General features: G+C 42.9%; 1 protein-coding gene across 1 annotated transcript in view; it reads left to right on the top strand.

The window, feature by feature from the left end:
* The first annotated feature begins 13,352 nt into the window (after positions 1-13,352).
* EDIL3 (EGF like and discoidin domains 3) overlaps positions 13,353-17,441 on the top strand; it is a 385,232-nt gene continuing 381,143 nt past the window's right edge. Inside the window, exon 1 of the mRNA XM_077816328.1 lies at positions 13,353-13,419. Within this exon, the coding sequence (XP_077672454.1) occupies positions 13,353-13,419 (67 nt within the window). The remainder of the gene's footprint in view (positions 13,420-17,441) is intronic.

Here is a 17,441-nt window from a genome sequence, read left to right as displayed (position 1 = left end):
ATCATTTTAAAATAATTAGCTCAACTCACAACGTTTTAAAATACATTTTCCACTGAATGCATCCAATGAAGTGAGCTATAGCTCACAAAAGCTTATGCTCAAATAAATTTGTTAGTCTCTAAGGTGCCACAAGTACTCCTTTTATTTTTGTGAATACAGACTAACACGGCTGCTACTCTGAAACTTAAAATACAGGGAAATGGTGATATCAAAAACAAACTGCCATTTGAGTAGAAACATACCTAGAGTTCAGCCAGAGTACTAACTACTTACTGTTGATTCTGATAAGTACTGAATATCTGCATTAAAGTACAATACAATTTACTGTCAGTTTATTAAAGTTGATATTGCTGGTTAGACGCATTGTTCATTTGTTTATTTTAATCATTAAAAACACTAGCTAAATGTATACTTCTAACAAGTGATCAAAGCATTCACGTTTCAGGTTTGTAATGGATAGCTCCCCCTATCCTTTTGTTATTGTGCATCATGGCATGGCAGAATGAAATGTTTATTTTCATTTTACAACCTATACGTTCAGGATGGTTTTACAATTAGTATGATTCCTGCCACCCCTATTATGTCATGCCGTAAGATAAAAGAAAGCATAAGTCACTAAATGCCATATTTTCAAATCACTTTAAAAAAGATTAGAAAATCTGGAAAGCAAGCTACATAGCTTTGTTCCAAATGAAGAGAAATAAGCAAATCAGAAGGAGACACCTAGAGCAAAAAAAGTGGTGGGGGGGGGAAGGAGTGAGCAGTCTGATGGAGATGGATTTGAGAATATTACTCCAGGCCATTAGATACTAGTTTTGCCAAAATATTGCCTCTTTACCTCAGAAAGTATACCATGTTTGCATATGCAGTCCATGTTTCCTACTACAAGAACCACTATTTCACTGCAGTGGGAGTATTCTTTCATCAGAAACTCAAAAGCATTTCCCTTCCCTTACACCAGAAATCCCCATACATGGAAGTCATGCTTCTAGGCAACATGGATTGCACGACCAGCTCAAGGCTAGCAATTATAACTGTAAAAATACACATGCAGGTTGAATGAGCAGGGTCCAGCCATAGAGAATTGAGCAGCATCATGTACAGGACTTATAGTGCATCTCCTGATGGTTATTTGATTAATGATATTGAGATATACGGTATTTATTACTGTGCCTCTCATAGAAAAGAATAGAAGCAGATGGTAAACCAAACCAAAATCAGAGAAACTCTAAATGAAGACTTGTAGGTTGAGGGAGTCCTCTAGTTGCCAGAAGATGGAAAGAAAGGTTATTTTTTTAAGCCTTGGGCTGTCAAGCTCGCTAGTCTGTCTAGTAGAACATAACTTTCCACAGGGCTCAAAGCACTCACTTGTCAAAGATGTGCAAGTAATTTCAGATACAAATATTTTGAAGCTGAGCTGTGGTGACTTAAGAAGAAAATTGGCTTGATTAAAAATTTCAAATGTGAATATGACAGATATGAAAATTTCTTGTAATACCTTTGGGAGCACCTACTGTAATAAGTCTGTGTATCATTGTGGGCCAGGTACTGGATGTAATTCCACGGGGAGGTGGCCACAGTTCCTCCAGGAATTAAGAACTGTGGGGGTTGATTAGGCAAATTCTCTCAGGTTGTAACAGTCCCAGAGCGAGGCTCACCTGTATTGGTTCATACTGGACTCTCCAGAGACAGACAAAGAAAGGACTTTTGGATTAATAATCTGAGTTTAAATGGACTGCTTTTTGATCCACTAAATGGACAGGACTATGCATCCAAAAGGGGCTCCAATCCTTTCTGGGAAGGATTGGGAGGACTTTGGCCTCCTGAGCCCTCACAAGATTGATGGTAAGATATCTGATAAGCTTTTAGCACGTGTACAAGACCTTTTATGGTTTTAGTGTTTTCTCTGTAATACTTGCACTTTAAGCTTAAAAAGATCTGTGTGGTAGTTATCATACTGTTCATAAACCTTTGGAGAGAAAGTAAAGCAAGGATGCTGGTCTGCTTGGCCAGTCTGATTTGCTTGGGATATCACAGTGTAGGCAGGTAACCATGCAGCCTGGAAAAGCTCCTGGTCAGGAGTGAAAGAAGTGATGGCTGAGGAGCCAGGAGCCTAGAGTAGGTGCCCTCAAGGAACCAAGGAGGGGGAATACAGGTGGTGTTGCTCTGAATTGTGGCAGTGAACACTGGATATTTTTTTAAGCTACAAAAATGGATGGTCTAAAAAACTCAGTGCTCAAGGGAACAAATTTTCAAAGATTAGCACCCAACATACAGAGAAGCTGGAGTCCTGCCCCTGTTCTCCAACACTCCAGTGTGGCCATGCCAGCTTGGAGCTCTTCCTGCTACAGCGCACCAACCAGGAGCTCCCATTTCACAGGGCCATTGGCTGCTTTGTTCCTCCCAGGGCTGGGGATAAAGGCGAGTGTGTTTGGGTGGGGAGGGACATGGCCCAGATGATTGTCATGTGCCTTTGGGTTCTGCCAGAGGAACTGAAATATTATCCAGTGGCTGATTCCTGCTGCAGTTTCCAGATCCCCGTGATATCCACCTCCTCCTCCTTCCCAACAGCCCTCTCTGAGCATGTGGGGCTTGCAGGCTCCAGGCAGCCATGGTGCATTGCAGGATCATCAGCCTGGCTCAGGCACCGCTCCATACCTCATTTTCCCCCCTAACATGGGGCAATACTCCATTCATTAGGGGTTTGTGAAGTGCTTCGAGATCCCCTGGCAGGAGGTACCAGAGAGGGCAGCGAGTTACTGACAGCCCGTGGCAGTACAGAGCTGCGCGAGCTCACACAAGCCCCGTTAGTTTCAGCAGTGTGGATTTCCCCTGGCCGTCACCAGGCCTGGCCATGCCCTTTCCAAGGGCAGCTCTCATGCTGTTGGCCCAGCTGCCAGGCCTTCCTTTGGTAGCTGCCATGTGCCTGGAGCATCTGAGGGCGTCTTTGGAACAAGATGGCTGCATGAGCCTCCATGGGCAAGGCAGGTTGGAGAGCCAGAGCTTGCACTGTCCCTGCCGGGGTGGGGGAGTAGGATGAAGTAGAAGTAGTATGCTTCTTATAAGCATAACGGGTCAAAGGAAGAGCCACCCCAAAGCACTGTGAGCACCTTGTCCAAAGCATTTTTCACCCCAAGCTGCACCCGGTGGCCACTGGCCAACCCAACAAGCCCAACTCAACAGCTCCACTGGGGGACGGGCTGCCTAGAGAAGAGCCACTGTCCCCATCAGCCAGCCGGGGCCATGGTAACACAGGAAGAGCTGAAGAGAGGAGGGACAGACGGGATGCACTCTTGGAGCCCACACCCTGAGTCAAGGCTGGTTTGGGCTTCCCATGAATGATGGGATTAATTATCTGGATGATGGGATTAATTGCACCCTCAGCAAGTTCGCAGATGACACTAAACTGGTGGGAGAGGTAGATACGCTGGAGACTAGGGATAGGGTCAAGAGTGACCTAGACACTGGAGGATTGGAACAAAAGAAATCTGATGAGGCTCAACAAGGACAAGTGCAGAGTCCTGCACTTAGGAAGGAAGAATCCCATTCACTGCTACAGGCTGGGGACCGACTGGCTAAGCAGCAGTTCTGCAGAAAAGGAACCTGGGGATTACAGTGGACAAGAAGCTGAATATGAGTCAGCAGTGTGCCCTCGTTGCCAAGAAGGCCAACAGCATATTGGGCTGTATTAGTAGGAGCATTGCCAGCAGATCAAGGGAAGTGATTATTCCCCTCTATTTGGCACTGGTGAGGCCACGACTGGAGTACTGCGTCCAGTTTTGGTCCCCCCACTATAGAAGGGATGTGGACAAATTGGAGAGAGTCCAGCGGAAGGCAAATAAAATGATTAGGGAGCTGGGGCGCATGACTTATGAGAAGAGGCTGAGGGAACTGGGGTTATTTAGTCTGCAGAAGAGAAGAGTGAAGGGGGATTTAATAGGAGCCTTCAATTACCTGAAGGGAGGTTCCCAAGAGGATGGAGCTCAGCTGTTCTCAGTGGTACCAGATGACAAACAAGGAGCAATGGTCTCAAGTTGCAGTGCGGTAGGTCTAGGTTGGATATTTGGAAACACTATTTCACTAGGAGGGTGGTGAAGCACTGGAATGGGTTACCTAGGGAGGTGGTGGAATCTCCATCCTTAGAAGTCTTTAAGGCCCAGCTTGACAAAGCCCTGGCTGGGATGATTTAGTTGGTGTTGGTTCTGCTTTGAGCATGGGGTTGGACTAGATGTCCAACTAGATGTCCTGAGGTCCCTTCCAACCCTGATATTCTATGATATGATCTTCCCAGAAGCAAAACTCACTTGGGATGGGGGAGTGGAGAGCATAGAAAGATATAGTTAGGTGTCCAGTTACTCCATATCCTATGCTTACACAAATGCAAAATCTGCCTAACTGCACCCCATATTTGCAAGAGTTTAGTCAGCTTAGAAAATCTAAACTGAGTATAAAACAAAGATACTGTGACAAAATACAGCACTTACACAGGGACACTCCTAGATATGGCCCAAACTCTACACCCACTCCTTTTGGATCAGACGCTATGACAGTAACTATTCTCCAGCACATATGTCCAAACTGAAGAAAATGCTACCCTCTTACAAGGAAGCTGCCTCCTAATACTGACAGTACTAGTGCCTGTTTCCCATGTGTAGTTTTTTAACATAGCGCTACGTTTTCTAGGATGACCTTTGTTTGACTTTCTCCTATTCAGGTTCAAGATAGTTTCTTAAATGAAGCCCTCTGGACTGGTGCCTTTCTTGGAGAGGAGAAAATCTGGGATTGAAGGAGTTTCACACACAGTCAAACCTCCCAAATGTGGACACAAATTTCTATGTAACGCATACACCCCCACCCCTCCCCATTCAAATAGCATGTAAATATATACAAAGGGCAGGGAGGACGGGTTATATGTTCTTTCTGTCGTGCTATAGAAGATACTTTAGTTACCTGGTACAGAAGTAAATTGTCCACCTTGTGAATATTATTAGTTTGGGATGTGTCTGCACTTAACTACCTTTTATTCTGTGATTATTTTTTTTCCCAAAGATATTCAAAATGGTTGTACAGACTGTTAGTCGGATAAAGTCAAGAGAGGTAGGCAAGAAAAAGGTGTTGGCTGAAACACTGGGTCAAAACCTGCAGGCCTCCTTCACGCAGGATGCTGACTGTCGTCAGGATGAGCACTGAGGGAGTTAAATCTTCTGTGCTTGTACAGCACCTAGCACAATGGGGTCCTGGTCCATGACTGGGGCTTCTAGGAACCACAGTAATAAAAATAATAATTTGTGGTTAGTACTGCTAATAGATGCATGTGCAATTCTTAGGCAATGTTGTGCATTTTTTGTTGCTGCCGCCTCCTCCTCCCTCCCCCTTTGTTTGTCTCCTCTATTGTTTGTCTTATCTTCTAGACTGTAAATTCTTCAGGGTTGAGATTATTGTTACTTTATATCTGTACAGACTTTAGCACAGTTGGGCCTCAACCTTCTTGAGGCTTCCAGGCACAATTGTGTAAAAAATAATTCAACTTGATGCAAGCCAAAAGAAGAATCAGTGCAAACTCAGATGAGATAGCTCTCTCAGGGCACTGAGATGCTGTGCTCCTACACCCTTTGCATTGCTATTTCAACCTACCAGGGTCTGTTTCACCACATAGAATGACAGGTTGCCAATTCATCAGAAAGTACAAAGGCAATACTTATGATTAGTTATGTTATCTCTTTTTCCTTTGTGAAGCAATGTTTTTAACTGTCTAGAAACCTGGATGGCTTTTGCCTGCATGATCCAGGCATTACCCTTCAATAAAACTTACCAACTATTCATCTGAAATCTTGTTATGAAATATATTTCAAAATGAGTGATGTGGGTTGAAAGTCCTCTGATTCTCGTAATATTCCCCTTATTTTGAAATCACAAAGCTAAATCTCAGTTTGCAGTTAAGTCTCTGAAACACAGATGGCAGAGCTCTATTAAATACTCTGTTGTAATTTCGTGGTTCCTCCCTTGGGTTCTGGAGTATAGTGTGAATGAGCTGTTAAAGCTAACAGTGCAATATAAGTGCAGAAAATAAGACATAAGATTTTTTTAAATCATATTCTGAGTTTTCTCCCTTAGAATAAAATGTTGTACAAGACTCTTCTTACTGTATGTTACACAGCCCCTCACAGAACATTTAGCTAAAAACGTGGAAGTTTTTTCTTTAGAGAATTGAAGGTTCACAGTTCAAGTGGTTAAAACATATGTATTGGTAAGATCAAAACAGCTTTAGGAGTTTTTGAAATGATAAACTCACTCAATAAGTTCACCAGCTACTTTGTCTAAGAACTTGTGTTCAGGACTTATTTTGTAGGTTTATAGTTGAATAATATTTAATAAATTATCACCCTAATACTGTACCCTTAAACATACAAGGTGCAGATTTCACAGATTCCAGTGGTGTTACACCAGAGATAAGCTTGGTTGCTGAGCTTTTAAGATATGGATTTTAAACTTGCCTCTCAAAAGTGGACTTTCAAAACCAATTCCTTTGCTTGGCGGGTTCACCTCCTATAGCAATTTGTATCTGTGCCAAGTCCTTTATATTTTAGACCAATGGGTTTCAAACTGTGGTCCTTGAAGTGGTTGTAGGCTTTCTGCTTTCATCTCATGGTGTTGAATGTGAAATTTTAAAAAGAGGCAGACCTGGCATCCTAGAAACTTTCAGCTGTTACATATTTTAGTATTCAAGCAGAGCCCTCTTATATTCTTCTGCCCCTTTGTGTTGCCAAGCAGGAATTGAAATGTGTTAACAAGGCTTTCTTTCTCAAGTGTTTCTTAGAGGTAAATGCAACTCTGATCAAATTTGCTGTTGCCTCCAGAATTGGAGGCCAAGAAGACTTGAATAAAAAGTAATCTAGAGAGGTTGAGTCTGCAGGCAAGGAGAGAAATTTGGTAGAAATCTCTGTAAGGTCCTACATCCAGGGAGAGGAATCAAGCAAAGGTAGAAGTATAGGAGAATGTAACACATCGGCCAAACCTATGCTTTATACGGGGACAGATACAGGAGGATTTAGGAAGCTGGGAGAAATCTGGTTGAGGATGCACGACACAGTGTAGGGGGGAATTTAACAGATGACACAGGGGCTGGGACACTTGTCACTTTGTAGAGTGCAGAAGTATTTTATGATCCGATTAGGAAGTCAGGTTGTGGGGTTGGAGCTTGTAGTAGGGTTGAATACCTATTCCCTCTGTCAATAATGTGATTTTTTTTCCAGCATGTAACATTGCACACTGATTGAATCCCACTCGCACAATTCTGCAGTCAATAGACTTCCATTCAACTGAAAACAGCGTGGTCACAAACAACACTTACTGCTTTCAGCTTTGTAGGCTGCACAGAATCTGTATACAAGATGCCAGTTTGCTATCAGTGATGCAGAAATATGAGAAGGAAAAAAACAAAATACTCTGTCTAATGGAGCCCAATAAGTCTGAATAAATGATTGAGTATGTGCTTTACACGTGAAGCAGAAGTGGCATGTTAATGTTTAATTTAGTGTTTGCTGCATCGACAGAAGCAGAGTTCTTTAGGAGGAATCATCCACAGGTGTTGCACGTATACTAGACATACATATTTGTCCATTAGTACTTGTCCTCATAATTGATTTAGTCCTTGTGCCAGAGCCACTGTTATACTTTTCCCATAAATCTGAATTGCCTTCCCACTTACAGACACAACTAGACAGGGAATTATTTCATCTGGAATTAGACAGTTACTGCCACACTTGGGCCTGCATAGCTTTCTTCTTCTTTATGGCCTCTTATGTTCTTTCCTTTAGAGATGGAAAGACCTATTTTGTTTAATTTTAAACCCACTCAAATGTTTAGCCATAGAATGGACTTTGCAGTGTATCTGTTCCATTTAGACAGCGAAAGTTGGTTTTGGAGGAAAAAGGAAATGTGATCATAATGATATTGATGATGTCACATAAAGACCCGCCCACCTCTTCCTTGTACATTGTCAGAAAGGGGGATTCCAAATTGGGAGTGGGAGAGAAAGAGAAGCTCTATGTTCTGGCATCAACTTGCTGTGCCCCGCCTCCCCGGCATTTATCTACCTGTCTTCTGATTGACTTGGCATTACAGGGCATTTGTTTTGAACCATGAATGTTTGGGGATGGAAAGATCTTCCATGCCTTGTGCATCCAAAACTCATGCTGATTTAACTGGAAATATTGCATGTGCAAGGAAGGTAGGACTAGTCCTATATGGGCAGTGGCAAAAAGATGATCCCCACCCCTGACGCAGTATTCCAGAGGTGGAAATAGGCAGACTTTTAAAATTATTATTTATTTTTTCTTTTCTTTGTTCTAAGGCAAATATGTACTGAGTACTTTGTGAAATCAGTGCAGCAAGTTGTGAATGATGTATGACATGAAAAATCCTCCAGTGCACAAAGTACATACTTATTAGAAAACATTATGAGGAAAAATTACTACCCAGCTGCAGTAGCTTCTTTTTTATAACCTTAATTATAATTGAGGTTGTAATATAATTAGCAGCTGCACACCTCAGGCTTTGAGCCACTCTGATTTCACAAGCTAAGCAGGCTTAGATCTGGCTAGTACTTGGATGGGAGACTGTGATAAAGCTAATTCCTAAAGTAAAGGAGGTTTCTAAAATAAAGCTGGTATCTGAGATCCTTTAAAGATGTCAGCACAGTGATTCACAGGTTATGTTCTTGCTTATTGAAGGAGCTCTAAAATGTAGAGGTGGGTTAGCTGGTGGTAAGTATAAGCTGTTAGTTGTGTGCTTGTGGGGCTTTCTGTGTGGGTTTTTTTTTAAATATATATATTAGTGGCATCTATACCAACATAAATTCTAGTTTAAACAAGGTCTAACTTATGTTACTCACGGATGTGAATAAGCCATCCCTTGAGCAATGTCAGTTACACCAACCTAAGCAGACAGCTCTAAGCCAGTGGGAGAGTTTCTTCTGCCAGCATAGCTACCACCACTCTTTGAGACTCAAGTAAGTTGATGGGAGTATTCTCTCTTGTTAACTTATGTGAAGGTTTCTAATCAGCAGAGGAGTGAAGTTCTGGAACAGCCTTCCAAGGGGAGTAGAGGAAGCAAAAAACCTAACTTGTTTTAAAACTGAGCTTGATAAGTTTATGAAGGGGATGGTTAGATGAGGTAGCCCACTACGGCAGGAGGCCCATCCATGACTGCTAGTATCAAATATCTCCAAAGGCTGGGGATGGGATGCTAGAGGGGGAGGACTCTGAGATACTACAGAGAATTCTTCCCCAGGTGGTTGGTGGGTCTTGTCCAGAGGCTCAGGATCTAACTAATCACCATATTTGGGGTCAGGAAGGAATTTCCCCCCAGGTCAGATTGATAGAAACCCTGGGTTGGGGGTTGCCACACTTCAGCAGCGTGGGGTACTGGTTACTTGCTGATTTGAACTAGAGTACATGATGGATTCTCTGTAACCTGAAGTCTTTAAATCAAGATTTGAGGACTACAGTAACTCAGCCAGAGGTTACGGGTTATTACAGGAGTGGGTGGGTGAGGTTTGGTGGCTGGTGATGTGCAGGAGGTCGGACTAGATGGGCATGATGATCCCATCTAACCTTAAAGTCGCTGAGTCTATGACTTGTCCAAGGTCACACAAGTTAGTGGTAGAGCCCAGGAACAGAACCCACTATTTCCTGCCTCCCATTCCAATGCCTTCTCCATGGGACTACTCTGCTTCCTAAATTGGTTATGGTAAGAGAAAGTTGGATTTTGCTTGTAAATTAATGAGTGAGCTCTAAAGAAAGGAACTTATATCCTGCATAACACTCTGGAGGAGAAAACACTTTGGAGAACATCTGTGTTTAAGGTAATACAGATTTACCCAAAGTCCTTTGAAGTCAAGGAAAGGCTCAAAATCCTGAGTGATTCTTAGAGTGTTCAGGTTATTGAAGACACATTTATGTGTACCTGTTAGACTGTCCAACAGAGTGACTCCTTTTGTAAGAAAGTTTACAAAATCCGGTATTGTTCTTTGTTTCTTAGGATCCTTTGTGGTATGTAAATATAGCTTTATTTTGCTTTATGTTTACATTGTTCTTGTTTTAGTTTGAATTGCTACTTGTAAAATAAGAGATAAGAAGCCAAGCCAGCATCAGTCCTGGGAGACGCTACATTAAAAACAAAGATATGTGGAAGCCTATCAGAAAACTAAACTTTTTCCCTGAAATGCTGTAACAAAACTGAGAAGAGGTAGCAGTACTAATGTTAAAGGAACTCCAAAATGCACTTGTTACAGATAGAGCTAGTTCTTGCAGGACATATCTGTGAAGAGGGTTGCCAAAGGAATTCCAAGTTGCTGTAGAAGTGATGTTTTGTAATTCAGGATTTTATTGTGCCCCAATGTACCCATTAACTTTAATGATGCAGAATCAGGGCCTAGTGTGTGGGTTTTGTTCCTCCGATATGGCAGTGGGAGAGAGGTTACTATGCTGCTTCCTTACCCGGGACCAAGGAACTTCTCGTGGATGGCCCTACCTTTCAGCAGGTCCTGAGGGCAGACTTGTGGTCTGTTCCCTAGGGGCACAAACCTTGCTTTCTGAAGTAGGGGAAACACCACCATACAAGGGTTTCTTTACCCTTAAGCCCCTCTTGTGGAAGACCCAAACTAGTCCTCGGGTAACAGTCATCCCTGTGTCATTAGTGATCCAGTACTGAATCATGGAGGCCATGAGAGAGACAACTGTTATCCTCTGTATCTTGGCCAAACTCCAGTTTGGATAACTCTGTTCCTCTTACCTCGGTTCTCCCTGCATTTTGTAAATTGATACAATATTCTATGCTGAACACAGTTCTGGAAGGTGCTGAGATGCTATGGTGATGAGGGCACTCTAAGTACATCATTACAATAGAAGAGAATATTTTTCTTCATTTCTTGTCCTAAACTGCTGTGAAGTTTTGCTGTGCATTGCTAACCAGTTGCTGCATCCCACCAGAGAGGTGCTTGTATTTTAGTGATGGATGAAGTGATTGTTCTCTCTGTGTGTGTGTACACATATATAAAGTGTTTGAAGTACTTTGGGATTCTGAGGATGAAATGCACTATCTAAATGTATGTTATTACTCTGGTGACTTCATATTTTTTTAACAAAAGAGCAGGGCCTGGTCCACTTATTAATTCTCTTCTTTGACAATTTAATGGGATGAAAATATTTTTTTTAAATCAGAAAAAAGTGTTCTGATATGGATCTCTAAGAAATGGAAAATAGTTTCTAAGGGACGCAGTTGTAAGCCCCACTGCTTACAGGCATTTAAAATTAGACAGAACACTAGAAAATAAAAGGATGGAGACTATCACGAACTGGCAGCTGATGGACTACATGACTGACATGGTCTTTTCCAGCTCTAATTTTATGATTGTTGTCAAGCAACCCATTTTGTCATGGATTCAGACTTACATATGTATTCTTAATATATCTTGGCATTTTTCCAAATCCAATGGTCTTCAATAATCAGTAAATAAAAATAGAATATTAATATCAAACTAGTATTACTATGAAGATACTTGTGTGGACTATAAAATTAATTGTAGGTATATAAAATCAACAGTTGTTTTAAAACATCTAAAGATCTTTCCAACCTCCCACAGAATTAATTAAATTGTGTCTATTACACAACATGTTGATAACTAGAGAAGGAGGATGGTTCAGAAAATGGGAAAAGAGGAAGGATGGTTCAGATGATAGGGCATTTACCTAGGATTTTGGAGATCTAGCAGCTTCTGTTTCCTGGTCTGCCACAAACTTCCCCTGGGATCTGACTTAGTCTCTCTGTACCTCCATTCTCTATCTGTTAAAATAGGGTATACTCCCCACTATCTCACAGGGATGCTGTGAGGGTAAATGTACTAAAAATGGTGAAGCACTCAGATATCATAGTAATGGGGCCATGTAAGTAGATATTTAAAAAAACAGACACATAGAATGTTCAGCTATTCAAGTAGTGCACATTTAAAGTGTTTTGTAAAGTGGTCTGTCCTTTGACCTCAGTCAAAATCCAACAAAAGTTAGTAGTTACCAAAACCAAAGTTATCTGGTAGCCTTTGTGAAATTCCCTGGCAGAAGAGGACTCTACGCACAGTTAGTCTTCAAGCTCCCAAATACTGCTTTGGCATGGACACTGAATTTTAATAGTGCTGGATCAAATCCCCTTCTGGTTCAGATGGTCTACCAAAGTGCAGGGCGAAACCGGTAGCCATCAGGATTGCAGTTGGCAGGGGCAGACTGGCACTGTCCATGCTGTTCTGTTGATGAACGTCATCCATTGTGAGCTCTAAATTGCCAGGAGGGCACTTCCTCTCGTTTGGCCATTGTCCCATGGACCTCGGCCACCATCACCCAATTTTATTGCAACGAAGCCTGCATTGCCACTGACTGTGCCTCCCAGGGGGCAGAGCCTTTCAGCCTCTGGGACCATTTCATGTGCTCTTAACTCACCTAGAGAGGGAACAGAAGGAAATCAGCACTTTGCACTTGCACAATGTGAGAGTGACCCATTAAGGGGGCGAGGGGAACAGTTCCCTCAGCACAAGGAGACAGTGGCAAGATTTTACATGGGTGAGGATTTTCATTGCAAAGTTACCAAACACCAGCTGGGGGAGGGACACCCAGGCCAGCTACAAGAAACCACCACCTCCCTCCCATTCCATAACGCTGTCCTCCTTCCACCGAGTCCTCCAGCCCCTGGGGCTGCGGGGCTCTTAGTGGAGGGTGGAGCAGGTGCAAGTGTGTGTGTGTGTGTGTGTGGTCTTCTCGCTCTCTTCCAGCAGAAGGAGCCACTCCAGTGAAGGGACTAGGGGGAGGGGAGTGCTGAGGGGAGGGAGTTTAGGTGGCTCGGCTCTCCTCTCCGAGGCACGCCGCCTCTGTTTGTATACAGTGCGCTCTCCAGTCAGCAGGGCTCTGCCCTCTCTCCCTTCATTGTTCCCTTCCCGGCAGAAGCCCCTGCAGCAGCAGGCGCCGGAGGAGGCGGCTGCCACCAGCCCACTGGTAGACAGCGGGGAGCGCCACACGCCCAGCCAGCTCCCGAGCGCATCGCCGGACCAGCCCCTGCTCCGCAAGCCGTGATGGACTTGCAGCGCTCAGACTGTGAGCTGCTCTGCCTTATTCCGGGATCTTATCAGTAGGGGAAGAGGCAGAACTCAGCCACCCGCCAAGAGAATTAGCCTTATTCCAAGGAACCTCCGGGAAGAGGACATCTTCTTCCTGAGTCGCCTGGTGGAAGGATCCACCCCCCTTCCTTCTTTCCAAACGAACCCCCAGTGCCTGGGCTCGTCCCTTGGGGGAGGAAAAAGGAGCACGATGAGCCGCTTGCTGGTCGCCTGGCTTTTGCTCTGTTTGAGCCCCGGGGAGCCGCAAATCACCCAAGGTGAGGAGGGGCGTGAGGGGATCTGGCCGCAGGGTCCGCCAGGGCAGTGGGCAGGGCTGGGGTGTCCGTGGGGCCGCGGGGAAGCCAAGGGATCCCAAAGTCAGAAGCGAAGTGCGCTGTGTGGAGCGAGAATTGACGCAGGCGATCTTGGGCGGAGGGGACGTGAACTATTGGAAGCTGTGAATAATACAAAGCTGACAACGTGGATGTTTTTAATGTGTGTCTGTGAATGTGTGTCGGATTAAGTGCCCTGGCCTCAGCATACACGTTCTGTTTAGTGGGAAGGATTCGGTGAGAGTTTAAATGTAATCCAGATGAGACGTTGGGAAGACTTAATATCGAGAGAGCTGTCCACATCTTCCCCTTCTTCTTTTTTTTTTTTTTTTTTAAGGGTGTTAATTCGGTTCTGAAGATCCAGCAAAACGCTGAACAGTTTGCAAACACATTCATGGGCTTTAATACCGCTGTACTAATGAACGCCTGTGTCAGTCTCCTTTTTGGCTGGCTCTCTAACTAGGACATTCTCCATCTGAAATGTGGGAATAAAACACTCCTTAATCCGATGGGTTTTTAATTGATCTCCAGCCCTCCCGTTGTAAAAGTTGCCGGAGCTCATCTTAATGACCTAAGAATGCGAAAGGGGGATAATAAAGTAACGAGTTTTTTTTTTTTTTTAAATAAAATAAAATAAAAATAAAAATGCAAAGCCCGTAAAGGCTTGGTCTGATCTTCATGGGAACGCTTCGGAGAGGAGGGATCCTGGGAAATACGAAGCGCTGCTGGTCGGTGTATTCAAGTTTGTAGAGACAGGGGAGGTTTGGTCCAGAATTGGAGGCGCTCTCTCTGGCGGATTAAAGCATCCTTTGGGTGCAGTTTTCAAAGGAGAATGTGTTGGGGGGCGGTAAAAGGTGTGGAAAAAGCCTCCCACTGTGCCGGCTTTCAGATTGAAATATGCCCTATCTGGCTGCAGCCCCAAGGGAAAGTTCCCTCCGATCCGAAAAGGTGTCTGCCCCTGTGCGGAGCTGGAGGGATTCGGCCAAAGCAGCTCTGTGCATGCTGAGCGGGGGCTGAGATCTGAAACTCCTAGTCACCCTCACCGCTAGGCTAGCCCACAGGATCGGGGGTGGGGGTGGTCAGGCAATGTGTGTGTGAGGCTCTCAAGTGCCTTTCCCGGTATAATGTTCGCAATCGGCAGCCTCCTCTAAGGTGACGAAGTGAAGCCCGCTGTATAGTTAGCTTCCCAGATGCAGCGAGGGGTTTTCCTCCTAGCGGTGATTTCCCACCCACCCCCAGTGCTGTTTTCTGCACTGATTGTCTCTGCACTTTGATTCTAAAGCAGCGAGAGAAGGAGCGAGTGGGTGGCTGAGCGAACCACACGCCTGCCTGTCCCATAGGTGCGGAGATGGGCAGCCCCGTTTGGGTGGAGGCAGGGAAGGGTTGGATGCAGCAACTGCAGCTGCTATCCAGCCCAGTCCCGTTGTTGGGAGCTCTGTGCTGCGGTCATTCACTCTCACTCACCTCCCCTGCCCGTGCTGCTGCGTGAATCAGAGCCTCGGCCCAGTAACACACACACGGCACCAAACTCAGCGACTGCTAGGGCTAAGGCTAGCCCAACAAAGGACAGCCGGTGATCGGGGCTGATTCTAGAATTGCTTTATAAGTCCCCACGCAAACAATGATCTGGCCTCTGCCCGCTCCATAGCATCTAGCACTGTCTGTCTTTTAAGTGGAGGAACCGACAATGAAATGGTACTCCCCCGCACCCTCTTACTGTAATTTAAAGCTTTCTGCGGGGGTCATCATTGCAAATAGCTACCTGTGCAAGATGAGTTTCTCCTCAGATAGTCCCCAGCCTATAAACGCAAGCGCAAACTTGCTACCAGTGTCCTTGTAGCCAACCGATTTTTCTTTTCATGGGGTAAATGGCCATGTGGGAAGGGTGGATGCACTAAAAAAAGAAATGCGATTTTGTCAGACTTTTGTGATTTTTGTGCAGAGCAAGTATTAGCTGAGCATGTATCTTGCTAATATCTTCAACATTTAGACTTGGCCCCTGTCATTAATAATTTTTATTTTAAAATTAAACCAATATATCAGTCAAATTGAATATTTTATTAGCTCTTAAATTATTCATCGCTATGGGTTGCTCTAAAAATCCAGTAACGTTCATACAGTTGCAGCAAGCATGTGATAGCTTATGCAATCTGTCCTTGTACCTGCAATTTCTGCCTAAAGTCTTTTAAGCAAAAGGTATTATATCTGACAAAGTCTAGACATGTCTTAAATACTCTGCATTGGAATTGTACATGACTGCCTGGTACACATCTAAGCCTTTTTCTTCTAGTTACAGCAGGAGAATCTTTTTTTAAATAACTGGAGGACGAAATGAATATCATTATTTTTCTACAGAGCAACATACCTTGTAGAGACAGTTTGCCCATTTTTACATAATTAGTTGAATTGCAATTGTTAAAGTAAAATGTTTTCCAATTATTTTAAAATGCAGTGATAAGAGCAAATTGTATTGCGTCTTCATAACATGGTAAAACTAAATAAAATTGTTCTTAAACAGATCTACTACACGAAGTTCATTATGCTCTCTGGCATAACACTGTAATAGTCACTCTCAAAATTAAGAGGGTTGTAATAGTTACAATTACTTACAGTGCTTCTAAAAAGTTTTCAAACAGTCCCAAACTTTTTCTATGCTTTATTAAACTTCATCTCTCTCAATAAACGTCAACTTTCATAATAAAAACTATGCAGTGGTTCCATCGCTGCAGTGGTCAGCTCTGTGTCTTTGGGTCAATACCAGTTACAGGTGGAAATTAAGTAATATGGTTAGTTAATTAGTTGTGTTGCTGGTCTACCATTACATTCTTATAGTGTGTGCATGTTAATATGCAGTTAGATTTCCTTGGAAATCATTGGTATACAAAAGCAACTTATAGTTTTTATATATGAGTGCTGAAAACTAAAGAGAGATATCAAATTGTGATTCCTTTTTGCTATTAACTCGTATTGTCTTTAAAAAATGTGTGTTTATGGTAAGCTTTATATGCAGCAGGTGTATACTTAACTAGCACAGTTTAGTAAATCATTAAGATGTCCTTTATAAAGCACGATAACAATGATGGAATAGTCTGGTCATTTCAATAAAAAAAAACCTGATTTGTTTCCTTCCATTTTATTTTGTCCAGTCTGGCTAATTTTTTAATCTCATACATACATTGGCACAGCAATTTGATCTTCAGATACATGTTATATGCAAATATATGTAGAAACTAGGCTATAGGAGAGGAGTTGGTTCTTGTAGCGTTTAGCTTTCAAGAAGATGTGGATGAATGGTTTGAAAGGGAGTTACTGGCTCTTTGATATTTGTTTCTAAACCGCAATAAAGGGTTTACCTTTCTTGTTGTTGCTGTTCTTTGCTGAAACTTGAACACAAGAAATCTGATGTTGTGTCATTTATTGAACAGACAGCAGCTACAGTGAAGAAACGGATGATTTATGATGGAATAAAAACATTGTCTCTTGTCCGTAGAAGCAATACAGAGATATCAGTTTGGTTTGTACCATTTTTAGAAACTAATCAGAGTGAAGAGTAGTTTTATGAAATCTTGTATCAAACTATTTGCTATAATGGTGACTAAAATTCTGTGTCTATATTTTGAATGTCAAAGATTACAAATGAATGTAAACGATCTGAACACTTGAAATGCTCTGTTGAAGCTTACTTTTTAAATAACTTTAGAAACAGGTTGTAAGCTTTGTCATAATGATCTTTTTGTAACGATTTTGTGTCCTTTTGTGAATTGCAGTAATCTGTTGAAAAGACACATTCTAGGGAAAACAATCTTCATATGTGATGTTTTCAATGTTTCATTGTCTCTCATTGTGGTTAAACCAAGATCTATTAAAAATTAATACATATTTAAGCAGAATGTTGATGAATGTCAGAAGAAAACTATGAAGATTTTGTGGTACTGATCTGTGTTGAGAATGGGCTGTTAATCAGATGC

Source organism: Eretmochelys imbricata, chromosome 5 (genome assembly GCF_965152235.1).
Source record: "Eretmochelys imbricata isolate rEreImb1 chromosome 5, rEreImb1.hap1, whole genome shotgun sequence".
NCBI classification, from domain to species: domain Eukaryota; kingdom Metazoa; phylum Chordata; order Testudines; family Cheloniidae; genus Eretmochelys; species Eretmochelys imbricata.
This window is presented reverse-complemented; position numbering and strand designations above follow the sequence as displayed.